This window comes from Salmo trutta, chromosome 10, assembly GCF_901001165.1.
Source record: "Salmo trutta chromosome 10, fSalTru1.1, whole genome shotgun sequence".
In the NCBI taxonomy this organism is placed as follows: Eukaryota; Metazoa; Chordata; class Actinopteri; order Salmoniformes; family Salmonidae; genus Salmo; species Salmo trutta.
In genome coordinates this window covers 14,861,454-14,873,657 of record NC_042966.1, presented here as the reverse complement: position 1 = coordinate 14,873,657, position 12,204 = coordinate 14,861,454, and the positions used below count along the sequence as shown (strand labels likewise).

At 45.1% G+C, this 12,204-nt stretch overlaps 1 protein-coding gene across 35 annotated transcripts in view; it reads right to left on the bottom strand.

Moving 5' to 3' along the window:
• The window catches only part of LOC115201175 (neurexin-1a), a 92,016-nt gene extending 80,806 nt beyond the window's left edge, over window positions 1–11,210 (bottom strand). For 8 of the 35 annotated variants that reach the window (XM_029764549.1, XM_029764573.1, XM_029764567.1 and 5 more), the window contains exons 1-2: window positions 10,711–11,207; window positions 8,590–9,880 (exon numbers count right to left, since the gene is read on the bottom strand). In XM_029764549.1, coding sequence (XP_029620409.1) covers window positions 8,590–9,334 — 745 coding nt within the window. In that variant the 5' untranslated portion in view covers window positions 9,335–9,880; window positions 10,711–11,207. Of the gene's footprint in view, window positions 1–3,991; window positions 4,007–8,589; window positions 9,881–10,147; window positions 10,235–10,710 lie in introns of those variants that run through there. The other 27 variants (XM_029764544.1, XM_029764546.1, XM_029764551.1 and 24 more) reach the window with 13 other exon arrangements.
• Between the last annotated feature and the right edge of the window lie 994 nt (window positions 11,211–12,204).

Here is a 12,204-nt window from a genome sequence, read left to right as displayed (position 1 = left end):
ACACTGTCGGTCTCTAACCTCTTCTCAAACCTTATTATTACACTGTCGGTCTCTAACCTCTTCTCAAACCTTATTATTACACTGTCGTCTCTAACCTCTTCTCAAACCTTATTATTACACTGTCGGTCTCTAACCTCTTCTCAAACCTTATTATTACACTGTCGTCTCTAACCTCTTCTCAAACCTTATTACTACACTGTCGGTCTCTAACCTCTTCTCAAACCTTATTATTACACTGTCGGTCTCTAACCTCTTCTCAAACCTTATTATTACACTGTCGGTCTCTAACCTCTTCTCAAACCTTATTATTACACTGTCGTCTCTAACCTCTTCTCAAACCTTATTATTACACTGTTGGTCTCTAACCTCTTCTCAAACCTTATTATTACACTGTCGTCTCTAACCTCTTCTCAAACCTTATTACTACACTGTCGGTCTCTAACCTCTTCTCAAACCTTATTATTACACTGTCGGTCTCTAACCTCTTCTCAAACCTTATTACTACACTGTCGTCTCTAACCTCTTCTCAAACCTTATTACTACACTGTCGGTCTCTAACCTCTTCTCAAACCTTATTATTACACTGTCGTCTCTAACCTCTTCTCAAACCTTATTACTACACTGTCGGTCTCTAACCTCTTCTCAAACCTTATTACTACACTGTCGGTCTCTAACCTCTTCTCAAACCTTATTATTACACTGTCGGTCTCTAACCTCTTCTCAAACCTTATTATTACACTGTCGGTCTCTAACCTCTTCTCAAACCTTATTATTACACTGTCGGTCTCTAACCTCTTCTCAAACCTTATTATTACACTGTCGGTCTCTGACCTCTTCTCAAACCTTATTACTACACTGTCGGTCTCTAACCTCTTCTCAAACCTTATTATTACACTGTCGGTCTCTGACCTCTTCTCAAACCTTATTATTACACTGTCGGTCTCTAACCTCTTCTCAAACCTTATTATTACACTGTCGGTCTCTAACCTCTTCTCAAACCTTATTATTACACTGTCGGTCTCTGACCTCTTCTCAAACCTTATTACTACACTGTCGGTCTCTAACCTCTTCTCAAACCTTATTATTACACTGTCGGTCTCTGACCTCTTCTCAAACCTTATTATTACACTGTCGGTCTCTAACCTCTTCTCAAACCTTATTATTACACTGTCGGTCTCTAACCTCTTCTCAAACCTTATTATTACACTGTCGGTCTCTAACCTCTTCTCAAACCTTATTATTACACTGTCGTCTCTAACCTCTTCTCAAACCTTATTATTACACTGTCGGTCTCTAACCTCTTCTCAAACCTTATTACTACACTGTCGGTCTCTGACCTCTTCTCAAACCTTATTATTACACTGTCGGTCTCTAACCTCTTCTCAAACCTTATTATTACACTGTCGTCTCTAACCTCTTCTCAAACCTTATTATTACACTGTCGTCTCTAACCTCTTCTCAAACCTTATTACTACACTGTCGGTCTCTAACCTCTTCTCAAACCTTATTATTACACTGTCCGGCTCTGACCTCTTCTCAAACCTTATTATTACACTGTCGGTCTCTAACCTCTTCTCAAACCTTATTACTACACTGTCGGTCTCTAACCTCTTCTCAAACCTTATTATTACACTGTCGGTCTCTGACCTCTTCTCAAACCTTATTATTACACTGTCGTCTCTAACCTCTTCTCAAACCTTATTATTACACTGTCGGTCTCTGACCTCTTCTCAAACCTTATTACTACACTGTCGGTCTCTGACCTCTTCTCAAACCTTATTATTACACTGTCGTCTCTAACCTCTTCTCAAACCTTATTATTACACTGTCGTCTCTAACCTCTTCTCAAACCTTATTACTACACTGTCGGTCTCTAACCTCTTCTCAAACCTTATTACTACACTGTCGGTCTCTAACCTCTTCTCAAACCTTATTATTACACTGTCGGACTCTAACCTCTTCTCAAACCTTATTATTACACTGTCGTCTCTAACCTCTTCTCAAACCTTATTATTACACTGTCGGTCTCTGACCTCTTCTCAAACCTTATTATTACACTGTCGGTCTCTAACCTCTTCTCAAACCTTATTATTACACTGTCGGTCTCTAACCTCTTCTCAAACCTTATTACTACACTGTCGTCTCTAACCTCTTCTCAAACCTTATTATTACACTGTCGTCTCTAACCTCTTCTCAAACCTTATTATTACACTGTCGGTCTCTAACCTCTTCTCAAACCTTATTACTACACTGTCGGTCTCTAACCTCTTCTCAAACCTTATTACTACACTGTCGGTCTCTAACCTCTTCTCAAACCTTATTATTACACTGTCGGTCTCTGACCTCTTCTCAAACCTTATTATTACACTGTCGGTCTCTAACCTCTTCTCAAACCTTATTATTACACTGTCGGTCTCTAACCTCTTCTCAAACCTTATTATTACACTGTCGTCTCTAACCTCTTCTCAAACCTTATTACTACACTGTCGGTCTCTAACCTCTTCTCAAACCTTATTACTACACTGTCGGTCTCTAACCTCTTCTCAAACCTTATTATTACACTGTCGGACTCTAACCTCTTCTCAAACCTTATTATTACACTGTCGTCTCTAACCTCTTCTCAAACCTTATTATTACACTGTCGGTCTCTGACCTCTTCTCAAACCTTATTATTACACTGTCGGTCTCTAACCTCTTCTCAAACCTTATTATTACACTGTCGGTCTCTAACCTCTTCTCAAACCTTATTACTACACTGTCGTCTCTAACCTCTTCTCAAACCTTATTATTACACTGTCGTCTCTAACCTCTTCTCAAACCTTATTATTACACTGTCGGTCTCTAACCTCTTCTCAAACCTTATTACTACACTGTCGGTCTCTAACCTCTTCTCAAACCTTATTACTACACTGTCGGTCTCTAACCTCTTCTCAAACCTTATTATTACACTGTCGGTCTCTGACCTCTTCTCAAACCTTATTATTACACTGTCGGTCTCTAACCTCTTCTCAAACCTTATTATTACACTGTCGGTCTCTAACCTCTTCTCAAACCTTATTATTACACTGTCGTCTCTAACCTCTTCTCAAACCTTATTACTACACTGTCGGTCTCTAACCTCTTCTCAAACCTTATTACTACACTGTCGGTCTCTAACCTCTTCTCAAACCTTATTATTACACTGTCGGTCTCTAACCTCTTCTCAAACCTTATTATTACACTGTCGGTCTCTAACCTCTTCTCAAACCTTATTATTACACTGTCGTCTCTAACCTCTTCTCAAACCTTATTACTACACTGTCGGTCTCTAACCTCTTCTCAAACCTTATTACTACACTGTCGGTCTCTAACCTCTTCTCAAACCTTATTATTACACTGTCGGTCTCTAACCTCTTCTCAAACCTTATTATTACACTGTCGGTCTCTAACCTCTTCTCAAACCTTATTATTACACTGTCGTCTCTAACCTCTTCTCAAACCTTATTATTACACTGTCGGTCTCTGACCTCTTCTCAAACCTTATTATTACACTGTTGGTCTCTAACCTCTTCTCAAACCTTATTATTACACTGTCGGTCTCTAACCTCTTCTCAAACCTTATTATTACACTGTCGTCTCTAACCTCTTCTCAAACCTTATTATTACACTGTCGTCTCTAACCTCTTCTCAAACCTTATTATTACACTGTCGGTCTCTAACCTCTTCTCAAACCTTATTACTACACTGCCCGTTTCTATCTTTGAGTGGATAGCCACTTGAAACCTCCGGTATATATATCCATGAATGGATCTACTTATTTGTCTATGAAGGGAGTCTACTTACCGTATGACTGCAACCCACATACAGCACACACACACAACCTACACACACACAACCCACACACACACAACCCACACACCTTTCGGTGCCCAAATCAGACATGGAAGAAGGAATGGGAAAGGTATAAAGAGGAAGAGAGGGGGATGAGAGAAAGCGAGTGAGAGAGACCCACCTGGGTTGTAGTGTTCTGGGAGCGTCCAGACGAAGGAGAGAGAGAGACAGACATTCATTAACACGCCATGCACAGCCGTCTGTTACCACGGGTAGACAGATGCACACCCACACCATTACCTTGGTTACACACATGCAGATCCACCTAGACATCACCATGTGGAACTGATAGTCTTACATTCTTACACACACACACACACACACACACACACACACACACACACACACACACACACACACACACACACACACACACACACGTCAGGGTTGCGGCCAATTTATTCAATTCAGGAAGTTAATCGAAATTCAATTCATTGAAGAATCCTCCACAATAGTCGATTTTCAATACATTACTTGAATTTCAATACACGGAATCGACTGAATTGCCCCAAACCAAGCGCACACACAGTGGCCAGGGTGGATGAAAGCGGACGCTCCTACCTGTGTGTTTGGAATCTGGAACATTTATTCACCCAGAACTTACCTTATAGCCTCCTGTACCAGAGCACAGAATACACGCACATGTTCTCTCTCACACACACACACACACACACACACACACACACACACACACACACACACACACACACATACTCACACTCACGCTTACACTCAGACACACACACACACATTGACCATTGCAGTAAATGAATAGATCAATGATAACGGGTAACTGATGATAGAAAACAGCAGTGCAGGGGGGAAACATGCTGGGGTCAGTACTGGAGTGTGTGTGTGTGTGTGTGTGTGTGTGTGTGTGTGTGTGTGTGTGTGTGTGTGTGTGTGTGTGTGTCTTCGGAACCAAACATCCCTTTCCTCTGTCCCTTATTAAAAGTCCAATGCAGCCGTTTTTTTATCTCAATATTGAATCATTTCTGGGTAACAATAAAGTACCTTACTGTGATTGTTTTCAAATAATATGGTCAAAAAGAAAATAAGTAGCTTCTTAGTAAAGAGTATTTTCTCAAGCAATAATTTTGCTAGGACTGTCTGGGAGTGGGGGGAGGGGAAAACTGAAAACTAGCTGTTATTGGCAGAGAGGTTTAGAACTATTAACTGGTGATGTCACCAGGCAGGTCAAAACTCCATCCCACCAAAACAAGATGACATTTCAGGCGGTCTTTTCAAACAGCTTTTACACTAAAACGGAATGATCATAATTTTCACACTTTCACAATATTCTTCCAACCTCATACTGTGGAAATATGTATATAACACAGGAAAAAAACACGTTTTTGACTGCGCTGTGCCTTTAATTAGTGAAAAGAAAAGGCTAATAGCTTGGTTTTCACTAATTAAAGGCCTGGTAGCAGTGCCTACCCGTTGATCTGAATTAATTGGATAGGTTTAAGCAATGTAACATCAATTTCACCTTCAGTCCCGGTGTTCGAAAATGTGCTCCGTGCTGCAGCACTGTCAAAACAATTGGCGCGCCAACATATGTCACTTGCCTTCTTTCCAACACCCAACACACTAATCAACACACTACACTCGCCACATATTTAATGTTCTTATGACACAACAACATACCACGTTTCCAAGAGATTTACCAACCAATTAATCCAAATGAATCAACAATTTTTTGATCGATTGACCAACCTATTAGAGAAGGATGAAACTGTAAAGAGGGATAAATCGAGGGTGTGATAGGTAAATAGGTAGCGGGATGGAGGCATAGGGCAGCATATGTAACTGAGTCTCTCTTTCAGAGCCCTGCTGTCTCCATGGTAACTTGTTCAGCAGAAAGGGGACAGGGTTGCTATGGAGACAAAGGAGGGGCCTAGATCTCAGACTAAAGACGCACGCGCGCACACGCACACACACACACAAACACACACACAAACACACAGGGAGCTGATGAACACAAACAGACTTGTTTCTGAACACAACCCATCACCACAAGGATCTACTAACCACCACTAGGATCTACTAACCACCACTGGGATCTACTGACCACCACTAGGATCTACTGACCACCACTAGGATCTACTAACCACCACTAGGATCTACTGACCACCACTAGGATCTACTGACCACCACTAGGATCTACTAACCACCACTAGGATCTACTGACCACCACTAGGATCTACTAACCACCACAAGGATCTACTAACCACCACTAGGATCTACTGACCACCACTAGGATCTACTAACCACCACTAGGATCTACTAACCACCACTAGGATCTACTAACCACCACTATGATCTACTGACCACCACTAGGATCTACTAACCACCACCAGGATCTACTAACCACCACTAGGATCTACTGACCACCACTAGGATCTACTAACCACCACTAGGATCTACTAACCACCACTAGGATCTACTGACCACCACTAGGATCTACTAACCACCACTAGGATCTACTGGCCACCACTAGGATCTACTGACCACCACTAGGATCTACTGACCACCACTAGGATCTACTGACAACCACTAGGATCTACTAACCACCACTAGGATCTACTGACCACCACTAGGATCTACTGACCACCACTAGGATCTACTAACCACCACTAGGATCTACTGACCACCACTAGGATCTACTAACCACCACTAGGATCTACTAACCACCACTAGGATCTACTGACCACCACAAGGATCTACTGACCACCACTAGGATCTACTAACCACCACTAGGATCTACTAACCACCACTGGGATCTACTGACCACCACTAGGATCTACTGACCACCACTAGGATCTACTAACCACCACTAGGATCTACTGACCACCACTAGGATCTACTGACCACCACTAGGATCTACTAACCACCACTAGGATCTACTAACCACCACTAGGATCTACTGACCACCACTAGGATCTACTAACCACCACTAGGATCTACTGGCCACCACTAGGATCTACTGACCACCACTAGGATCTACTGACCACCACTAGGATCTACTGACAACCACTAGGATCTACTAACCACCACTAGGATCTACTAACCACCACTAGGATCTACTGACCACCACTAGGATCTACTAACCACCACTAGGATCTACTGACCACCACTAGGATCTACTAACCACCACTAGGATCTACTAACCACCACTAGGATCTACTGACCACCACAAGGATCTACTGACCACCACTAGGATCTACTAACCACCACTAGGATCTACTGACCACCACTAGGATCTACTAACCACCACTAGGATCTACTGACCACCACTAGGATCTACTGACCACCACTAGGATCTACTAACCACCACTAGGATCTATTAACCACCACTAGGATCTACTGACCACCACTAGGATCTACTGACCATCACTAGGATCTACTGACCACCACTAGGGTCTACTAACCACCACTAGGATCTACTGACCACCACAAGGATCTACTAACCACCACTAGGATCTACTAACCACCACTAGGATCTACTAACCACCACTAGGATCTACTGACCACCACTAGGATCTACTAACCACCACTAGGATCTACTAACCACCACTAGGATCTACTGACCACCACTAGGATCTACTGACCATCACTAGGATCTACTGACCACCACTAGGATCTACTAACCACCACTAGGATCTACTAACCACCACTAGGATCTACTAACCACCACTAGGATCTACTGACCACCACTAGGATATACTAACCACCACTAGGATCTACTGACCACCACTAGGATCTACTAACCACCACTAGGATCTACTGACCACCACTAGGATCTACTGACCACCACTAGGATCTACTAACCACCACTAGGATCTACTAACCACCACTAGGATCTACTAACCACCACTAGGGTCTACTGACCACCACTGTATAGGACAGGGAGAATGGCTGGTGCTGTGATTCACTATGTAACAGTCATAGTAAAGATATGGGTTTTAATGTTCTACACTAAATACTACAAATAACAGAGGACACCAGTAGTTTAAATCTGTGTGTGGGGAGGTCTGTGTGTATGTGTGCACAGGGCTGGCTCTTGGCATAAGCGACATAAGCGGTCGCTTAGGGCCTCCGTCGGGGTCTCAACTTACTATTGAGAGTTAGAATAGTAGAATACACAAGATTGGAAATTTGGTTGTGCATCAGCAATTTTTAGCCATGTCAGCTAACAATTTTTACATTGGTAAGTTAGTCTAGTCAGTTATCTAAACTTGTAGTAATCATGTCTGAATACCGATCAGGCACGTCAGGCACTTGCCCAGGGACCCTGACCTCCAGGGGGCCCCCATTGATTTTGTTAGTCACTCTCATTCAGATATCATTTACATGGCATAAGTCATGGCAAAATGTGTAGAATTGCATAAAATTGTCTTTCAAACAGCAAAAATGTCTCTCTGCCCAATGGCAAAATAAGTAGAATTGCATGAAATGTGTTATAGAATTGCTAAATGTTCTCTTCGTCCCATGGCAAAATGTGTAGAACTGCAGAAAACTTGCTTTAAAACTGCAACATTTTTCGCATCAAGAGGGGGGACACAATTATTTTGTTTGCCACTTGGTAGGGCACCACTCAACCAAATATCGCTTAGGGCCCCCAAAAGGCTAGAGCCGGCCCTGTGTGTGTGTTTTTAAATGTTTGTGCGAGATAAAATCACAATGTTTCAAGGTAGGGTTAGGGTAAGGCCTTACCTTCGCTGCAGTCGTTGCCTTTGTAGCCGGTGTCGGTACAGTCACAAACGTTCTTCTGCTCAACGACAGAACACACCCCTCCATTCTGACACACGTGGTCCGGTCCACACCCGTCTCCCCCCACGGTAACGCCCTCCGATCCTTCCATTACAACCGCCGATCCATTGACGGTCACCTCAGTGAGCCAGCCAGCAAAGGGGGCGTGGTCTCTGACGCCAGGGGAAGTGAGGCGGAGAGGGGAGGCGTGGAGCTCTGGGGAAACCCCACCCATAAAGGTGTGGCTAAACACTGTCATGTCTCTCCGTTTGCTCTTCACCTCCGCCCATCCCTCCATCCTTCCATCCACCTCAAGGCTTGTGTTCCTCCAGTCCCGTTTCACACGAACCGCATGCCAGTGTCCGTCGCTCACGGCGACCCCGGAACTCACCTCAGCCGGCTCGGCGCAGAAGATGGAGAATCGTAGGCGGAGTTTCCCGCGTAGCAACAATAGTTCCAGGAAGTCGCAGAATCCCTCGTCGTCAAAGTAAAGCAGCAGTCCGTCCTCACTGTGAGTTCGAACACTGAACGACAGGATGCTCTCGCAGCACGCGTTCCACACCGGGAACCGCCCCCACTGTCCCGAAACCCCCCCAAACTCTAGCACCTCCCCTCTGGATCCCCCAAGGCTACAGAGGCACAGCCAGACACACAGCAGAGGGGCCGCGGCCCACACACACACCGCCATCACACACACGCGCAAACACATACACACAACGCACACACACGCAGACACAAAGGCTAGAGCTGGGCGGCACGAACTACTCTACAGCGCATGGCGCAAACATCCTTGAGAGCACCCTTAAATCTTCTTGGGGCCCTTTGTAGCACCCTACAGTCTTCCTAGGGCCCTTACTAGCACCCTACAGTCTTCTTAGCCCCGTTAGTAGCACCCTACACCCTCCATAGGCGTTCCTCTGTCTGCCAGTCAAGTGAGGGAGCTGGCTCCTTATAGAGGTCCAAGTGTTCCCAATTTTGTTCTTCTATCTTCTCGTCCCCGTCTCTCCTCGTTCCTCCTCCACTGTCTTCCTTCAATGGTGTGTGTGTGTGTGTTAGAGAAATGAGAGGTGCAGTGTGAGAACCATGTCGGTGTCTTCGGTAGTGCCCGTTCCCCTCAGAGAGAGGGAGAATATGGTCATACACTGTCAAACACCGTAAACAGAGCGGGGCTATCAGAGCATCAGCGGGGCTTGTCGGTTGAGCACTGTGAGTGTGTCCCTCACTGTCGCGTCATCACTCTTTTCTTTCCAGTGACCTACAGAGGGAAAAGACAGCACTATCACCCTGGGTCAGATACATGCATGGAAACGCTCTCTCTCTCTCTCTCTCTCTCTCTCACAGTCTTTCCAGACAGTCCTCCTATCACCACCACCACGTGATACACCAGTGAGTCTTTTCAGAAAGATACAGAATATTCAGATGCATTTCATGTGCTGTATAGAACTTATTGTCAGTCAGGTAGAACGGGATCATTTCAGCTCGACTCATTACCTTAATGTCTACAACGTTCTTTACGTTTTACCTCACTGACGGTAAAAGACATTCCAACGTGACCACCTCGTGCCTCCGCAAGGGACTCGGAAGCGCCACAAAGAACGGTTTCTCGTGCGATGCGGAGGATGACTCAAATGCGCCCTTGTTTATCGAATTATCCCCTTTTTCGCACCATGGGGAAAAAGGCGCCTCACACCGCTCCGGCGGCTGTCTCTCTAGCGATGTGGTTCAGATTAGGGTTCCAAATCACAGTATTGAAAGACGCGGTGAGATGAGAGCAGGTTTAAATATCGATTATCGATCAACGGCCTCTCTCCTCTCCCCCTCCTAAGAGTCTCCGTGTGTGTGTGTGTGAGTGCGTGCGTGCGTGCGTAGGCTATTCCTCTCCTCCTGTGAGCTCGAACTCACCCGTTACTCCGAGTTTGCATCTACCTCACCTGTGCGAAAGAATCCATACACCAAAAACACTGCTGCGAGAAAACGCCCATATAAGGCTATTCTAATTAAATAGGTATATATAGTCTACATCAAAGACCTAATACAATACACACACAGGCACACACACAACGAGATAAAAATGTCTCAGCCTACCTTACACACATCTTCTGGTCGGTGTTGTGGCTACTCATCGATTTTTCTCCTTGTCATCTGATAACAATCACCGCGTTGTGAGGGGAGATACTGAGTGCAACCAAACCTTTCCCGGTAAATACCTGTTAGATAGGCCTACCGAAACAATCACAGCCTCTTCTCGATCAAACAGACCAGTGGAACCAAACGCATCTCTCTCTCTCTCTCTCTCTACGGAGGAGGCGAAGGTGCAGTCTGCTGCTCCGTGCATCACGTGGACGATGAAGGGAAGAGAAGATGAGGAGAGGATGGGCGGGGCCGCTCTGCTGCAGCACCTTGGACAGCGCGCACTCACTGTCTGAATACCGGAGAGGACTCACGGAATACGGCGGCAACATCCGAGTCATTACCCAATTTGCTATGATAATGACTGTCGGTGTGATAAAGTATTTGCGGAGAATCTAAGGTGATTAATCGTTAGTCATGAATGAATCACTGATTGATCAAGAGAGACTTCTGAACAGAGAGAACATTCATGGCTCGAGATAGAAAACTGCGGGAGAAAAACAACAGTGGTTTTTCCACGTCACGCTCAAGCGGCGTTCTCCCTTCTGCTCCTGCCATCAATTATCTCGCTCTCTCTTATTTTTCTCCACACACACACACACACACACACACACACACACACACACACACACACACACACACACACACACACACACACACACACACACACACACACACACACACACACACACACACACACACACACACACATACACACACACACACACACCTCCAACTGTATCTCCAACTTGTTTATTACAGTGAGGTGTGTATTTCGGATTAATCTGTGTAGGCCTATCTGTTCCAGAGAGGGAGTCCCAGCTGAGTGTTGTCCATCAGAACGGTCTCTCTGGGTACCATACCCCAGCTGCTGCCCACTCGTTTGAGCTGCATGCACAGCTGCACACACACGATGACTGATTGTGCTTGGAAGTATCTAATTATGTGTTCCTATTGATGCTGTATGCATGCCATCACCCTACGGCCATTTTGATAGGAGAACTCCCGGTAAGCTTGTGGGACAGGAAGTGGAAAAGCGGTTTTGACAGGTAATTAAATGTCTATGTGGCCACAGCCTTTTATAAGCTCCTACATTTCAGCATCAACACCGGCTTTGCACTGGCTTAACATTCTCTACCTCTCCTTCCCCTCTCTCCCTGGCCCTGCCGCTCCCTCCTTCCCTTCCTCCACCCCTCTTCCTCTCCCTCCATCCCCTCCCTCCCTCCTTCTCTCTGACAGGCTGACAGTGAGCAGTGACCCCTGACTCTTTGCCCACTCAGCAGAGAGAAGGTCAGGGCACACTGTTTGTGTATGTGTTATTGTGTGTGTGTCTGTGTGTATGTGCGTGTGTGTGTTTATGTGAATTGCCGGCAGAGAGAAAATACAGCCAAAAATAAAACCTCAGCTGTCAGCATACAGAGTGAGTGCCAGTATGTGTGTGTGTGTGTG